Genomic DNA, 17,647 nt, shown 5'->3' with positions numbered 1-17,647 from the left:
CTAGTTTCTCTAATTGTAACATGTATTAACTAAGGAGCAGCAGTATGATTATCACACTTTCATTTGTAACTGTGGCATAATTAGAATATATACTTGTTATCTGTTGTTGCACATGTCACTGAGATAGTGCTTGCACTTAACATCACATTCACTCATTCGCGAGCATTGCTTTGTATCAATTGACTTTTCAAAGTTCAATCACAAGCATAATTTCATAACTGTAGTGTAAATGGGAATAATTTCTAAAGAAGACTGAAGAAACAAATCATATCTTAAGCCAAATCATAAAGTAAAATGCAGTGTTCTAGGCATCCCCTGTGTTCCTTTTCACAGCTTGATGTCCAGCTGGTAGTTCTTGGTGTCCAGAAGGAAGCTGAAGTCTGTTCCCTGTTCGTGCTCCGTGGGTTCCTTCCCCCTGAGGAACAGGCGAGCATTGGTCGTCCCTTTCAGAGTCGCCTTGTCTCCCTCCACATGGAGGATGCCTCCTTCACGCAAACCCTGTGCAGGAAAGAAAAGCCACGGTTACACATAGCTGAACATTGCTCCCTACCACTAGCCAACCAAGGTTGGTGGTAGGTCAGGAACAGCTATAGGTTTAGAGTCAAAGTTGACTCCTAACACACCCTGACCATTTACTTATTCCTAACCACCAGCAAACCACCAGCCAACCTATTCCAGACGTCCCGTCCACAGCAAAATGTTCTGAACAGCAGCTGACCACCAGGCACCAGCCAACCATGACAAACACCAGCCAACTTCAGCCGACATGGTTGGGGGTAGGTAGGGAGGCCATGTTTGGCTACGTGTAACTGGGACTAAAGACTGCTTGCGGATACTGTAAATTCATTTACAGTTGAGTTACGTGGTAGTTTTAGTTCTCGGTAGCAGGGAAAACTATTCTGTAGTACAGTACTAATACGTTGGAAAGATATATTTGCAATGTAATGAATTTGTGGTGCAGAGGTCACCACAAAAATAAAACCATTATATTACACAAAAGTTCAACATTGACAGTAGTTATTCCTAAATCAATTCTGAAATCTTCCAATCAATTTGCACATGACAGATTCTTCAATTAGATAATGCTACTCCGGTAACCTCCAAGCACATCTATCGGTCACAAGACAGTATCCATTAGCCCAAACACATACTTGCGCTGTTTTAGCCCATGTGTACGGTATTTCCGCCACTACAAATGTAGATCTGTTTGGAGATTAATTCCAGTAGCCTAAGGGTGACGTACATAGTGATAGAATGCTTTAATAATAAAAAGTAAAGAAAAAGGAAGAGTTTCCTACCAGCACAGGTGGTGTGTCATCCTCCTCATGATACTGTTTTATCCTGGTCTCTCTGGTTTCCTGAAACACAAATGAACTCCATTAGTTTTTATCTAATATATCAGTAGCTATTCTAAAATGTACTAGTCAGGTCACCAATGGTAAATACTGCTCTCTTACAAACTGTATGTACATGTTTGTAAGCATGCCATAGATGTAATACAGAAAGTACATAACATAGAGTACAAACCTGACTTAGCAGATTAAACAAAAAATATTTCAAAGTACTTCTAGCACCAGTATGATACATTTTGTGAATGCTCTGAAGATGCTTCAGAGAAAAAGCCTTCAAAGGTATCATTCTGTAAAAAGCATTTAAAAGTCGATGGCTACTAAATGCGCTTACATGTGCAATGTACTTACCCCTTGGTGTGAGCTGTTAGGATCAGGGTCCAGGAAACAAGGGTTAACATTGTACTTACCCCTACAGGAAACAAGGGTTAATGTTGTACTTACCCCTTGGTGTGTGCTGTTAGGATCAGGGTCCAGGAAATGAGGGTTAATGTTGAAGGGGACCAGGCCGATGGCTTCAAACGTGGGTGGCTGGACGATGGGCATGTCGTTGGTGGTGCTGATGCTGATGGTGGAGACATTGGTGCCTGCACTGGAGCCGATGTAAGGCATTCCATCCTGGTGGGGCAGGAATACTGAGTTATCTTTTAAGTTAATCATTGTTGAATGTTATAACAGGAGTACCATGGTAGAGTGTCAACTGTCCGTAAACGTGGCAAGTTTGAATACAACTGTAACAGGTTGGAAGACATAATTTTGAAAGGTTTGTTTTATCTATATTTATCTCAGCATTTCTAAATTCTAGGTTACTAATCCCTTTCCCTGCATGCAATATAAAGTAGTGCATTTACTAGCAGTAAAAGAATAGATAGCTTGTTGAAGTATACTAGTATATCAATTTATTTTTACATTAAACATGAAAGTATAAAAAAGATGTGTTAATATATCCTACCTCAAACACCCTCTTCTTTATCTCCAAGACAATCTTGTTGTCATAGAGAGCCTTCAGGAGACGGAATGTGTTACCACCACCTGTACAAACAATTTATGTGTTATATCTACTCTTTCAACACAATAAAGAACCTTGTCAAGTGAATCAAAAGGAGACAATATGACACAAGAAACAGTGACACATGAAAAAAAAGTCTGAAGTCCTTTATAAGGAGATTGTTTGCCTAAAAACTCCATTCTTTATCCTGTCAATCATAGTGTTTTTTTGTTTGTGAAACATCGCAGCAGAAATGTACTGTCAGAATTGGTGTAGTAGACCAGGTGCCTACCAATGAACATTGCCTCTGCAGCCTTCACAGCTGCTACAGGGTCTGGCTGCTCATGGATGCTGTCCAGTTTGTACCCTAAAAAAACAAAAACATTAGTGAGGTTAAATATGCAATAATTTTATAACTCGAGTAGTCATTGTTTTGGTGAAGTAGTAACTTGAAAAAAAAAAAGATTATCAAGAGCGTCAAAGAGGCAGATTTCAGTACTATCAGAACATCTTGGTATGATAGCAAATGCATATGTGAAAAGAAATATTGACAGGGGAAAAATAATCTTACCCATGCTTTCGTATTTTGTCCGTGCTGTCTTGGCGTAGCCATCTCTGTCATGTAGAGCATAGGGCACAAATAGAACTGTCTTCACCTGGCTGGATAGATAAGCACAAAACATTGTTACACATGGATGGGAAAAAATAAAAACACCACACATCTGCTTGGAGATTAGAACAACCTGTTAAAGCCTCCATATTCTTAGGTAGTGTGGAAATGAATAAAGATGGTTTTCACTACCCCACATGCATAGCCTTGAGGCCCAGAAAGGGTAGCCTGCTGAGGTAGCCCACTCCACCAAGCCTTGCTCACCTTTTCCGGAAACCCATAAGCTGAGCAGGTGTTAGTGGGCGTTTCCATTGTAAAAAGGCCAATAAATTAACCATTTGTTTACGTGATGTGTGCCGATGGCGTGACAAGAAGAAAGGGAAAACGTTTCAAACTGGAAATGGTACAAAAATGTACATGAAGAGTTATAAAACTTTGTTATTCCAAAATTCATAATGAACCCATGCTTTCTGAAGATCGACGGTCTTTCTACAACTGACACGTGCGTGACATATGTGCTGGTACTTTACCATACAGTTCACAGTAGTTTTCAGTATTGCACGATATTTAATACTGGAGCCTAATCTGAAAAGACGTCCATTTTCCAAGCCTATTTTGATAAAATCAAAAATAAGTCTGAGCATCTTATCTACAAGTTTGGCAAGGAGTTTCACCGAACGGATCGCGATGTGCGGTTTGAGCGAGCCGGATGCACAGCTGCACATAACTCGGAGGCTAAAGAAAGCAACCTCGATATGTACAGTCAATCTGTGTAGCTACTTGACGACCTCACCTTCCAAGGAAACTCTTGATCTGCGCCTCGCAGTGGTCCAGGTAGCCACTTCCGTGCAGAGTAGAGTTGGAGACCAGCAGCAGACGTCTTTTCGACCCCATCTTGTCGTCCACTTCAGCACTTTCACTGGGGCTGTTCAAAATTCATCACGGCGTGCCTGTTTGGTTTGTTCCGTGCGCGCGCGCGCGTGTGTTCGTGTGTGTGAGTTCATATCCTGGAAAACTATAACCACCATATAATTGATAAAATGCTACATTATATAGACACAACGAGTTGAAGCTGATCATCAATAATGGTGGAGTATCATTAAGTAATCCGGGATCAATACAGGTTTGCGTATTTAAAAGTTTTCACCGCTTTCTGGCAAAACAGCTTTGAAAAGTGCTTTCCATTTAAAGATGTTTCCATCTTTGACAACGTCTCCCTAGGCCCTGAGAAATATAGGAGCGGGTTTTTTTTCTCCAACATTTTGATGCACCAATTCCTATGCAAGCCTTTTTTTTTAAACAATAACTTTGGTATGTAGTAATCTAACGTTATAGCTAATCAAATAGAACTTTTTAAATATTCAAATACACTCAAGTATCATTGATTGGGACAAGAAGTTAATGATCAAATGGAAATCATTAATTTACAAACACAAAGAAAGTCGCTAAAATAACTTTAAAATGCTTAATAAGTTAATTAGTCTCGTCAAAGACATTATATATAATGTTAACGTCCTTGATCTTGTATGGAAGTAACTCGTCATTAGAATTTTAATGTCACTTTTTGAAAGGATTTATTGTAACAGCCCTGCATGAAAATCTGCATATATGATACTTTGGTTTAGCTGCAAAACTTTGATTATCAGAAAAGTCGCCTTGTTACAAAAACCTCAATACCAGGCACTATGAAATAATTTCCGAGCCACCGACCACCGACACCCCTGTGTGGAAGTGGACTGGTCCTGCACAGACGTCACGAGATCCCCAAAATGGCGAGTCAGACCACCGGTATCCAGCAGCTACTCGCGGCCGAGAAACGCGCCGCAGAGAAGGTTGCAGAGGCCCGGAAACGTAAGAAACTGTTCCGATACGTGATAAGCATTCCATAGAATACGAATATTGTACATTTTGATGTTTAATCTCGACAGAAGTTGCACATTTTCAGGAGCAAATGTTGGGGTTGCTGACGTCATGATCATGTTACATGGCATGTATCATCACGACACCTGCCTTTTTCCTTCCTATAAAATTTTGCCAAGCATCGTATCGTAATACTATCCACTGAAGTCATGTTTTAGTCATAGATTGATGTAATATTACATTGTACGTCTGCAATAAAGTGTACGCTAGTCGGGTTGATAGTTAAAACTTAAAACTGATAGTGTGTGGACTCAAAATTATTTTGAGTGTCAAAATTTGCTTCATCTTTCTGCAGGTAAAAACCGTCGTTTGAAGCAGGCCAAGGAGGAGGCCCAGGCTGAGATAGAGACATATCGGCAGGAGAGAGAAAAACAGTTTCTGGACCATCAGGAAAAGGTACTTTAACTGGTTATTATTGTTCTTCTGTGTGTGTAACTAACAATCATATGTTATTAGGTGATGGAAAATGAAACAATGCATGATAAAAAAATTAATCAATATTCATTACCCTCTAAATGAAACGCCCAAGGTCGTCCAGAATTTGCAAGGATGCATCAATTCCTATGACAATCCCTTCGGCTTGATGGTTAAGTTAAAAAAAAGCATATTTTTTACCAATAAAAGCTGCATTTTTATATTTTGGTTAAGCAGATTTTCATCATTGCATGTCAAACCTTCTTTTTCAGAATACAAACACTTTTAATCTGACAAATGATATGTTTTTTTCCAGCACATGGGCTCCAGAACGGACATTGTGCGCCGCATGGACGAACAAACGTTGCAGAAGATGGACGAACTCAACCAGAACGTCACTGGGAACAAGGACGAAGTGATGACGCGAATCCTGGAGCTAGTGTACGACATTAGGCCTGAGCTTCACCAAAATCTCAAAATAAACTAGGCCCAAAACATTGTGCTGAATATTCCATACTAGTAACAAGCTAGAAATGTAATTTTGTGTTAGGATGTTAGGGAAAACCATTGCCACCACTCGAGAAGAAGTGAAAGAAATTGAAGGAATATGCAGTTCATAGCTTCAATGTGGTCAGATATAGATTTAACTAATATAATAATAGACGTGGTGACATGTAAATGTATTATTGTGTTGGGAGTCTGGTGAAATTGAATGTCAGTAATTTGTCAATGATGTAGTTTTGACTTGGAATTATGTGACTTATGTGGATGCTGCATGACTGTAACATGGTCAAATGAAAATAACAGATATTTGTTTCAATGTTGGCCTAGTAACTTATGACAGTCTGTCCCTATAGATAAGAACTGTTACTTTTTTTGTTACACAGTATATGTAAAAGTCATCATATAGTTGCTTTGTATTTGGAGATTCATTTTCTAGGAGGTTATCACTTCTAGTTGCATCCATCCGTACTTTGCAAATGGCACTAGACACATTCAGAGCCGGTAATATCTTGACTTAGACATCTGAATACAAAGCTTTTGATTTTTAGATGTATGATTTATATGTTAACCTAGTCTGATACTGGCAGAGGATTCTTAGGTAAGCTTCATATAGAACTGATGTTGTGAATTCTGTAATACAGATGTACTTACTGCATATTGTTTTTACATATCATTTTTCAACACCACTGGTTGTCAAAACATTCCTAGACTGAAGTAAAATCTGGAAAGAGAAATATGTTGTCTGTTGCTTGTTTGTTTGTTAGATTATAAGTTTTTACAATTTCTAGGCACTTTTAGAAAGAGACTCCCATTATGGATGATCTTGTTACAACGTAAATCATCACAGAGTCATGAGTCATTAAAATGTCATAGATAAGCTTCAATAACAGATTAATTTAATACTACACTTCATGTTCAGACATTCTTTTGTTGGTATGTAACATTATAACTAACTAACATTACAAGGTAGCAGTTTATATCTAGCCTTTTATGTTGAGTTTGAATTATCACAGAATACAATATTTGGGAAGAGGTGCAAGGAGAGGAAATTTCACAGGTTATTGATTTCGTCTTTGTTTATTGATGATTGTTTATTGATGAGTTCTGTGTATTTTAGAAGAGCTGGTCTGGAAGCTAAGATGTTCAGTTCTTTCACAGGAGGATTAATTAAGGGCATACCGAATTGATGCGGTAGTTGAAGTGTTCATAATTTGAAGGATGAAAAAATTACTGGGCATACAAATGACTAATATGTAATTTCTATGAATAAATGGGTAACATGTTTGAAAAGTATTTATATCCTGACAGAGATAGTGCACATCCTCATGAGTTACTGCCTTTATTACGATATCCTGCAGAACAGCCATCCAACATTGGGGAACCTGTGGTATTTTCATTTTATATAGTGTGGGCTCATACCAGGTTTACATCATGACGCAATTGTTATCTTTTTCCACAATCAACATCTAGGCAAGCACTGAGAACTGAGGGACTATAAAGCAATGTTGTTTGCCCTCATCAAGGACTCTAAAGACAGTCCTTGGAGCCCCAGGAATGTTTGACTTTGAGGTTACAACAGAATGTTCTAGAGTAGAGACATGAAAAGTTTGGATAGGAGCTAGCTGATGACATTTTGTCATGAGCGATGTCCCTTGAGTCAGGAACGCGTGTCTGGGAGGCACAGATAAGGGTAAGGGAATGACTTGGGGGTCATTATACAAGTAATACTTCGTGACATCCGTCATCTATGAGGCATGTGACTGGGATTCATGCGGACCATTCTAAATCTTCTAGAGGGGTGTGTGTCTCATCTTGATATTACCTGAAAACAGCAAACTAGATCCTTTGGACTTATCTTATCAAGCATAATTGCGTATAATGTATGATTTTCTAGTTGAAAGATTGTTTTGAAAGATACAAACTTTATGAAATGATTTGAATATGTCATTTTCTGGAAGCTAGTTCGGGCTATCCCAACATGCTGTACGGGATGTCCCAAGTGCGCATGCTCACTATCCTGTCAGCCGCCATATTGATTTTTGAGAAGGGGGTGGAGGAAGATGGAGACGTGATTCTCTTACCTCTTTAGCGGCGTTTTCTGAAGTCTACACGAACGATATGGCGTGGGCTAACAGGGGACTGGAGGAACTTATTCCTCTGGTGAACAAACTGCAAGATGCCTTCTCCCAAGTCGGGCATCGCATGGACTTGGACCTGCCACAAATCGCCGTGGTGGGAGGGCAAAGTGCCGGGAAGAGCAGTGTGTTGGAAAATTTCGTTGGCAGGTGAGAAGAAATTATCAACAACTTCTTCATTCCTTGGTATCTATTATTCAAACCTTTAATTCCTATATCTCAAATGAGCTATGGTTCAGGATTTGTTAGCTGTGTAGTCTGGAAACGCGGCGATCCGCCCAGAGCAGAGCGTAATTTGAGAATCACAACAGTAGCTGGCTGAGCTGACGGGATGTATTTCCGCTTTGCCCAATTTGGGAAACTCATACATACGGTGCCATCCCGTATCGACCACCGGGTCATCTACACTTCAGCAAGACGCCGGCAGAATTCCTCAAACCTCCAAGTCCCCGCGTATCACTCCGATCAACCACGATCTGACATTTTTAATCAAACTTGTTACGAAATTCAATCAACCTATCGGGTCAGCCCACGGATCCTGTGGGGAATTTGTGCCCTTATCACGAATGGATTGCACGACACCAGTGTTATGATGATGATTGATTCTGATGCTAAAATTCATTTGGAGGTGACATTGTCGTAATTTGACTGTCAATCCTTATAATTTGTGACAAATTACTTTTGTCATTACCTCTTTCAGTGCTGATGATCTTGAAAAGTTTTTTTTTAAGAATTACGTACTCATCTTTTTAATTATCATTTCACATTAAGTGATTTTGTTTATTTTGTGTTGTGTTATGTTGATAACTTAAGCCACAGCACTTGTTTTTAAATGAAAATACACCTGCAGTTTGAATGCTACCTGTCTTTGTTACCCGTGTTGTGGCTTCACTCACACCTTTCCCTTTGTTTAGTTTCTATTGTTTGATACATGAGGTCATGGTTCACAATAGAACAGCAAGTCATGCCTTCTTAAAATAGTTGCAATTAGGTCACATAGGTGCTCCCTTACTTGGAAAAGCACAGGTGCTTCCGTTTGTAGTTCCTCACCATAACTTTTTAGTAAACTAACATTCCCGTTAAACTGTTCAAATACTGTGCCAAGTTTGTTTGCGTTGCCATGTTTGAAATATCCATAGCAATCTTTCACATGTGTTTGTTCTATTAAAGGTCACCTTGAAAACAAGAAATATTTGTCAATGTTGGATTGGAAGTTGAGAACGTCAGACGACACGGGAGCCCCTAACGTCAAATGACATTTCTATTTCCTGCTTTTGTCAGATTATGAAGTGCTTTGTGTTAGATAAAATGGGATAACTCGAACTTGTGCCAAAGGTCATATCAACCAAGAATGTTTTGTTTCACTTTTTCTTTGCCGTAAAGCCACCTGCGTTGCACGGCATCATTGCATGACATCATAGCCCTTGCATGAATATACACATCTTGTATTCCTTCCAACTGTTGTCCTTGGTCTGACCGTGTGGAATGGTTTTGCTGCCAGAGATCTACAGTTGCATTTATAGCTGACCTAATGGCACGCTACCCATCACAATTTGTCATAAATCTCATTTGTGGACTCGTCAGCTTTTTGAAGTGCCATTGATGGGCAAATTACCTTCATGACTAAAGTGGTACTGTCCACAGGTACACATGGCATACTGATTAGTGTAATCAAGAAAATGTGAAATACATGGACAATCTATGTACCACATTTGTACTAGGAGATAAGTGTACACATGTATGTTTATGACTGCGTAAAACAGTGTTATTTTGGTGAAATGAAACAGGCATACAGTTATGGCTTGTGTTGACATTACCACTTATACTTTGAACTAAGCATGGTTGTTTTGATGTTTATATACCATTACAAATTGATACATAGGTTAATATCATAACATACATACCCACCGTTTTGTTCCATGAAAGATGCAAAACCTCATATTTCGTTATCAATATTTTCTTTGCTTGTTTTTTTCTAGGGACTTCCTACCCCGAGGGTCAGGCATTGTGACCAGACGACCCCTGGTGTTACAGCTTATCCACAACCCTAAAGCAGGTGGGTCATTTATTGAAATATGTATATGTATTATGAATTTTGAAGCAAATATCATTTGTTTTTTGTTTTATCATATCAATGCACCCTCCCTCACTGTCTGGTTTATAGTCTGTTGTACCACAAATATAAATCTAATCTTGTTGCCTGAATGTAATTTGTTTAGTGGTACATGTACAAGTGTTTTTATGTGCAATTTGTGACTCATCCTCACAGTATTTGAAGCAATTTATTTTAGTAGCTGTACTATGTGCAAAAACATTTCATGTGCAACGTTTTCACATGCTGATTTGTCATGCGCAAAGTCCTGTGTAGCAAAGAAATGTACATCATGCAATTTAGCTCTTCAGCAACTTGAGGTCAACCAAGGTCGTGAGATTCCTATGACCTTGAAGTAAAATCCCCTGTGTGACATCAAAGAGTGACAGTGAGTGAGTCAGACCAACGAAGCTATACGTAGATAAGGTGGATTGTCCCATAGTGTCTGTGAGAAAATCACATCATCAAAGGATAAGATCACTTTCAGACAGTAAAACGCAGGATGTTTTGTAATCATCGCTTCTTTAGAAAGGTCATAGGGACATGGTGATGCTGGGAAAGAGATGACCTATTGGTATGTCATCCAATCTCAATCCCAGGGGAGGTACATGTAGACCAATATTAGAGGCTTTCACGCAATATACGTGTATATTTTTTTAACCTGTCACATGTCACTCTAGCAAACGGGAATATTTCGGCTCATTTTATAGCTCCTGATTCCACTCCAACAATCCAAGTGCATTTTGTTTGTAAATGTTATATATAAATAGAGAGAGTAGTGGTACTATTTGTTGTAATTTTGAAGAATAGATGTTTCAAGATGGAAATGGCTTTAGCAACCAAGTTCATGGGATTTAAGAAGTTATGAATATGAAAAAGAAAATGTGAAAATATTGAAACACTCGTAAGTCTTTGCATTGTCAGTGTGAGAAGCATACTATAGTCCATTATATGTTTTCTGTTTCGCATGTAGTAACAGTTGTTGGTCTTGGATCATACTGTGAAAAAGTGGAACCATCATTGGTTCCAGTTAACATTTGTTTCCTAGTGTCAGAAGCAGTCATATAACAGTATACCCCAGTGCAGGTCCCATTGGGCGTGGGGCAATGGCTGGATACTTGTATACGTATTATTGATTTTTCTGGGTTGAAAAGGATGCCTATTGATTTGTCGGTGTGCAGTGATTTGTCACGGGAAATGACAGCGAACGACTCCACCCCACGCTTCGTTAGGTCACCAACGTTTCATTTGCTACCAGCACGTCCTGAATTATGCATACAGCATCTCGCAATGTTTACTTAGAAGTTAGATGCAAGCAACGCCAGTGTTAGCCTTATATACCAGTAAATGTAGAACATGCACATTATATCATACATTTATATTATCAACCATAAACCTTTACATGTCATTTGAACAACTATTCTATTTCAAGAATTTTATATTTATGAATAACAATTCTGCGTTATTGCAGAGCCATAGATAATTATTTCTTCAGCTTGCACATATCTGAGCTGAATACTTGGTCACAGAAAGATTTGTGATGTTGTAATGTATTTTTAGCCACCTTTCTTCTTCCTCCTAACAGTTGAAAATAGAATGGGAGGCGATAATGAACTTTTATTTATAAGAGTCTAGTCTAGGTCTATGATTTTATAAGATTTTCTAGGAATTTGATGAACTTGGTGATGTAATAAGTACTATCATAACATAGCATTCAATACAAGGACGTTATAAGATTACATGTTTGGCAATGATGTCTCGAGGGACTGCCTTCCAGTGTGTTAGATGGGCAAATCAAGAGCTTGATTGGTTTTGCTAAAAATTGGGCTGAACAAGCCATGCAGGCGTGACAACTAGAAAATAGGGCTTCCAACGAACCATGAAATGGAAGGGTCCACTAAAATGAGGGGTCAGTTCTGTCACATGTACAGTGCTGCTAAACCTGCTCTGTGCCGTCAGCCTTTTTTGTTCCTTCACGCATCATTTGTGTACAGAAAATACAGAAATAATGCATCGGGAGGGTCAGGCAGTTGCACATGAATGTCAGAAAGACAGAATAGAATACAGAACTACAGGAAATGTTATACAATTCTCCTTTCCAACATCTGCTTGGAGATTACTCCTCCCTACAACGTGCTCAAGGTTCATATCTCATATTTTCTTCAAGAAACAAGTAATGTTGCCCCACAGTTACATTGTTTATTTTACAGGCAAAGGGATTATAGACATGAAATAGAATTTAAGAAATACATAGAATTTACATAGAATTTACTACTAGAGTTTAGGATTGCACATCTCTGACGATTGATATTATGTACTTTATGATTAATTACTAGTTTAGGATTGCACATCTCTGACGATTGATATTATGTGCTTTATGATTAATGTATATGTATTTTATATTGCAGAATATGGGGAGTTCTTGCATGCTAAGGGGAAGATGTTCTCAGATTTCCACGAGATCCGAGCGGAGATCGAGGCGGAGACAGATCGGATGACAGGATCCAACAGAGGGATCTCTCCTGTTCCCATCAACCTGAGGGTCTACTCCCCCCATGGTGAGTCCAACATGGTATGGTCCACACGTAGTAGACCATAGAAGTAGGCCAAGGTTAAAGTTAGGTATTTTGGTTTCAGATTCAATTGCTGGCTCAAGCTCAAATACAGTCAAACCTGATGTACAAATGACCAGCTCTTCACAAGGCCCACCTGGCCAATGTCACCACTTTTTGGCGGTCTCTTAGATTATTTTTCCCATTGACACAAATGTTAAAAGAATCCTGTCCACACAGTCTAGATTTTGTCGGTTCCCTGAGTGGTCTTTTTGGGTATTTTTGACTGTAACTGTTAACTTTTAGTTAAAACAAATGTCTAATCCCTTGAATTAGTCATGACAAAAGACAGCGGATGCTGTCTGAAACACCAGTCCTGGCTGTTTAGAAAATTTATCCAGTTGTTTGAGCAACTGTCATTTGTCAAATGTCTAATTGATTTCAACTGCACAGAGAAGCCTCTTCGTTTTATTAGCCTTATTTATTAATCTCCTTTTTCCAGTCCTGAACTTGACCCTGATTGACCTCCCGGGCATGACGAAGGTTCCCGTCGGTGACCAGCCGCCAGACATCGAGCAGCAGATCCGAGACATGCTCTTCCAGTTCATCACCAAGGACAACTGTCTCATCCTCGCGGTGTCGCCCGCCAACCAGGACTTGGCAAACTCTGACGCCCTCAAGATAGCAAAGGAAGTGGACCCACAGGGTATGATGTGTTTGAAGTAGTCACTTTTCCTCAACTCACTTTTCCTCAACATTTCTTCAACTCACTTTTCCTCAACATTTCCTCAACTCACTTTTCCTCAACATTTCCATAATAACATTTGTTTTTTTAAAAAGCCGGACTGTATTTCAAAATCTGACTTTTGCTCAACATTTCCACAATGACATTCCTATCTTAAAAGCCTGACTGTCTTTGAAAAGAATGTCTTATGCTATGCCTTAAAGTTAAACGAATGTATTTTACCATACAATAGTGGCATACTCCTAACATTATGTTTGCTTTTCTACTGTATCCTACTCCTGTATTTGAAAAAGAATCTTTATTTCTTGCGCTATGCCTTAAACAAAATTAAAGTATTTTACTATGCAATTGTGGCATACTCTTAACATTGTTTTTGATAGCTTATGGTGTTTGCTTTCTACTGTTTCCCACTCTTGTATTTGAAAAGAATCTTACTTTCTTATGCTACGCCTTAAACGGTATATTTTACTTGCTATTGTGGCATTCCCTTAACTTTGTAAATGATGATATATGGCTTTTGCTTTTCTATTGTTTCATGATCATCATATAGTTTCTCTTGATACATGTATGTACTGTGGTCTATTGGTTTGCCTGCTATCATTGCAGTATAATTGTTTACTCTTTAATATCATGTCTGTAATATACGTAATGCTTTGGTATACTCTTGTTCTTTGATGCTCTATTTTCAGGTTGATTAACATTATGTGGTGGTCATAACAACTCTTTGTAGCCAGTCTGCGATGGTGTTTCACTCTTGATTTGGAAACTCTTAATTCTTTCAGTTCCTTTCTTTCCTAGATTGTGGTTTGGTTTTCTCCAACCTCTGGGTTCTTAGCAAGTGGTGTCACAATGGTTCTTGGAAACCTTATTTTTTACACGACAAGTTTGGAAATTGAAATAGAGTCAGGAATGTCTCTAGGTCTGTTCACTTTGTAAAATTTGATTTTGGATTGTCAATTTTCAAAATTAGATGCACGAGTCACCTTTAAAAGTCCAATTCTTACAAAATGGAGGAGGTACAGTGTAAGACGGACTCCTGGAGACAGCCCTGACAACAGTGTCCGACCTTAACATCATCCTGTTGTGTCCTTTTAACCGTTTTTCACAGGTATGCGCACCATTGGTGTGATCACCAAGCTAGACCTCATGGACGAAGGCACAGACTCTCGAAACATTCTTGAGAACCGGACTTATCCTCTACGCAGAGGTAAGGGTTGCCCGTTTTCTCCCATATCGTTACAACGTGCCGCCTTATGTCGTTTGCAGGGATGCGTACGATCGGGGTACTAACCAAGCTGGACCTGATGGACCAGGGAACCCACGCCGGCGACATTCTGGACAACAAGACGTACCCCCTCCGCAGAGGTTTGGCGCTCTAACAGATCGTAGCGTAGCTGCTGTAGTTTTCAAATTCCGCATGGTTTGTCTGTTACTGATGAAAGAGGCACTCAATTCAAGGATCTTCTGCCAACAGAGCGAGAGACACAGATTGAATGCGACTTTCCAACGATCATGAACCTACAACCCCCTACCAAACTTGCACACATCTTAGCACATTAACTACTTTCACTCCGATATTTGCGCACAAGTAGTTTCAACTAAGACCGGATATGTCCATTGTGAGTAAAAGTTTCTTTGACTGGTTAAAGTCCAGAAACTATGTATCAAAACTAAGAAGCTTTCCCTTGAAAGTATGTATGGTATCCCAGTACCTATATGTAGCTTAGCAATTTCAATATTCATCTACAAATACATCAGTGTATACCTAAAGTTGAATGGATAGCTCTTCCAAAATGCTGCTCTAACTAAGACCAGCTTATTGGTTCTTAGTCCTACCCTTGGTGAATAAGCTCCCCTCCCAACCCCAACTTTATTTTGCTGTTACCTGCTTGGATGCACTGTCATAAGGTACTTCTTTTCTTTTCCTTTGCTTTCTTTTGATTTTGCATCTTATGTGCATATTAGAAACCTTACTCTTCTACTTCCTTAGCAATGTCAACCACTGACAGTCTGACTGCTACTGTTCATAACATCTGACATACATCAAACAAACGTACTTAGTTTAAACTTCCTTTATACATTATTGGGTGACACTCATAATTTTGCTGAAAAAATTGTCAACTTTTGCTTAAATATGTCTCACTATGGTATTTTTTTTACTCATGATTTGTCTTAGTTTGTATAGAATGACTGGCAGTAGTAATATTATGGTAAGCAAAAGCTTCAGATGATAGATAGCAATGAAAAACAAAATTCACATATGAATCACATTATTGTACCTGTGGTTACATTTGCAAGTTTCTCTGATACCTTCCATAGGATACTGATGTTACACCGTGTGTTTAGGATACATTGGAGTGGTGAACCGTAGTCAGGCAGACATCGATGGCAAGAAGGACATTAAGGCGGCTCTGGCGGCTGAGAGGAAGTTCTTCCTGAGCCACCCTGCGTACAGGCACCTGGCAGACCGCATGGGGACACCTTACCTGCAGAAAACTCTCAACCAGGTAAGGAGTAATGAGTCGGATTTGCCAACCGCTAGCACATTAAAGTTTGCTTTTGTTCTAAGTGTGATTGCAAAAGAATCTGTGCTTTTGATCAGCCATTTTTTAAAAAGATGAAAGTTGTTCAAAACCAATTTGCAAATTGTCAAATGGTTGTAGTGGTCATAGAACTTAACCATCTGCATATTTACAAATTATTCAACAAATTCATTGAGCATGTACATGTAAGTCTTCTGCCATATACATGTAGCTGCCAACTTAAGTTTATGGTCTAACTTCCACATACAAGGTTCTAATATATGTACATTTTGTGTCTGTCTGCCATATCTTGAACTACATGTACATGTAGACATGCACTACAAATTTGTTGGTTTTGACATGTTTATGACATGAATGTCGCTCATATTATCTTTACAAACAGAAAAGAAAACCAGATTAAGGTTTGGCATAGTAAATCCACAAAACTACATCATTGGGGGCCCTATGCTCAGACTGTGTTGGCAAGAACACTGACATGATTGTCGCTCACATTTCAGCAACTGACGAACCACATCCGTGACACGCTGCCGGTGCTGCGGAACAAACTGCAGGGGCAGCTGCTGGGGATGGAGAAGGAGGTGGAGGAGTACAAAAACTTCCGCCCCGACGACCCCACTAGGAAAACCAAGGCCATGCTACAGTCAGTAACAAGTACAATCTTTATATTGTACTTTAGACCTGCCCAGGGCTGGAAATACTAGGAACAAAACCCTTTTTGTGCACCCAAAGTTGGAACTATACACCTAATTTTTGACTGTGCCTTGCACCTAGATACATGTATTTGTATAGGGAAAATGTACATGAAGTTACTATTGTACACTTAAGTACTAGAGCACATATTCTCGACATTTAAATTACATGAATTTTTTATTAAAACCATTACTGTGTTACTTGTGATTAAAAGTTATCTTTAGAATCTGGGTTCATCACAATTTTTCAGATCTCGAAACTGTGTTGGCAGGTTTTGCTGTAGTTTATCTATTTTTGTGTACCCAGAATTGTTAGGTTAAGTGCACCAGTTCACTTATCTGCAAAAATGAATTTCAAGCCTTGTACATGTTACTACTTGTTTGTTTGCATTGCATTATGAACCAGTGGAAGGAAATTTGGACAACCAAGTTGTGTTTTTTCCATTTCTAGGATGGTGAACACATTTGGTGTGGATTTCGACAAGCGGATTGAAGGTTCTGGTGACCAGATCGACACAGTAGAGCTCTCCGGTGGTGCTCGCATCAACCGAATCTTCCACGAGAGATTTCCCTTCGAGCTCGTGAAGGTGAGCCTAGATTATCTTTCCAATCCTTATGATATCTATTATTGGTAAGCAGCTGACAAATATTGGTGTTGAAGTCTTTCCCAATTTTTTGTACTTCTGTAAGATTTCATCTTAAACGCTGCTTTTGTTTTTCCTCTTCAGATGGAGTTTGATGAGAAGGAGCTGAGAAGGGAGATCAGCTATGCTATTAAGAACATCCATGGTGTCAGGTAGGGTACATATACTATAGCTCTGAATTGTTTACTAAAATGCCCTAATATCGTTGTTACAATTATCTTAGCTTTGAGTATGACTAGCTTCTATATTCTGACTTCAGTTGTAACACTTGTGTTTGTCTGTGTTTCATTGAAACAGATGTTTAAAACACCACATAAGCATATAACTTCTGAGTTGTACTGTATATGAATGATGGAAACTTCATATTTCCTAGTGTCCCCATGAAAGAAATAATCAGAACTTTAGAGCAGACTATTAGATCATTTTGCATAGTTACTCTGATGATCACCCACATGTTTTCAG

General features: G+C 39.0%; 3 protein-coding genes across 27 annotated transcripts in view; 2 read left to right on the top strand and 1 right to left on the bottom strand.

Moving 5' to 3' along the window:
• Positions 1 to 204: 204 nt before the first annotated feature.
• Positions 205 to 3,881, bottom strand: LOC136441354 (alpha-aspartyl dipeptidase-like). Its single transcript, XM_066437604.1, has 7 exons — positions 3,741 to 3,881; positions 2,909 to 2,997; positions 2,630 to 2,704; positions 2,302 to 2,381; positions 1,794 to 1,967; positions 1,299 to 1,358; positions 205 to 498 (listed from the first exon to the last, which is right to left on the bottom strand). The coding sequence occupies exons 1-7, from the start codon at positions 3,839 to 3,841 to the stop codon at positions 328 to 330; spliced, it is 750 nt and encodes a 249-aa protein (XP_066293701.1). The 5' UTR covers positions 3,842 to 3,881; the 3' UTR covers positions 205 to 327.
• Positions 3,882 to 4,665: 784 nt separating this feature from the next.
• On the top strand, positions 4,666 to 6,519 carry LOC136442180 (V-type proton ATPase subunit G-like). The gene is made up of 3 exons (XM_066438911.1): positions 4,666 to 4,798; positions 5,163 to 5,263; positions 5,598 to 6,519. Exons 1-3 carry the CDS (start codon positions 4,717 to 4,719, stop codon positions 5,766 to 5,768), a joined length of 354 nt encoding a protein of 117 aa, XP_066295008.1. The 5' UTR covers positions 4,666 to 4,716; the 3' UTR covers positions 5,769 to 6,519.
• A 1,271-nt stretch (positions 6,520 to 7,790) lies between these two features.
• The window catches only part of LOC136442179 (dynamin-1-like), a 28,743-nt gene continuing 18,886 nt past the window's right edge, over positions 7,791 to 17,647 (top strand). For 19 of the 25 annotated variants that reach the window (XM_066438904.1, XM_066438890.1, XM_066438893.1 and 16 more), the window contains exons 1-9: positions 7,791 to 8,070; positions 9,900 to 9,976; positions 12,421 to 12,570; positions 13,067 to 13,270; positions 14,576 to 14,674; positions 15,656 to 15,816; positions 16,350 to 16,492; positions 16,993 to 17,128; positions 17,270 to 17,337. In XM_066438904.1, coding sequence (XP_066295001.1) covers positions 7,904 to 8,070; positions 9,900 to 9,976; positions 12,421 to 12,570; positions 13,067 to 13,270; positions 14,576 to 14,674; positions 15,656 to 15,816; positions 16,350 to 16,492; positions 16,993 to 17,128; positions 17,270 to 17,337 — 1,205 coding nt within the window. In that variant the 5' untranslated portion in view covers positions 7,791 to 7,903. Of the gene's footprint in view, positions 8,071 to 9,899; positions 9,977 to 12,420; positions 12,571 to 13,066; positions 13,271 to 14,417; positions 14,517 to 14,575; positions 14,675 to 15,655; positions 15,817 to 16,349; positions 16,493 to 16,992; positions 17,129 to 17,269; positions 17,338 to 17,647 lie in introns of all 25 variants that reach the window. The other 6 variants (XM_066438886.1, XM_066438903.1, XM_066438887.1 and 3 more) reach the window with 2 other exon arrangements.

This window comes from Branchiostoma lanceolatum, chromosome 9 (assembly GCF_035083965.1).
Source record: "Branchiostoma lanceolatum isolate klBraLanc5 chromosome 9, klBraLanc5.hap2, whole genome shotgun sequence".
In the NCBI taxonomy this organism is placed as follows: domain Eukaryota; kingdom Metazoa; phylum Chordata; class Leptocardii; order Amphioxiformes; family Branchiostomatidae; genus Branchiostoma; species Branchiostoma lanceolatum.
The sequence above is the reverse complement of the archived record's forward strand: the minus strand, read 5'-3'. Positions and strand labels throughout refer to the sequence as shown.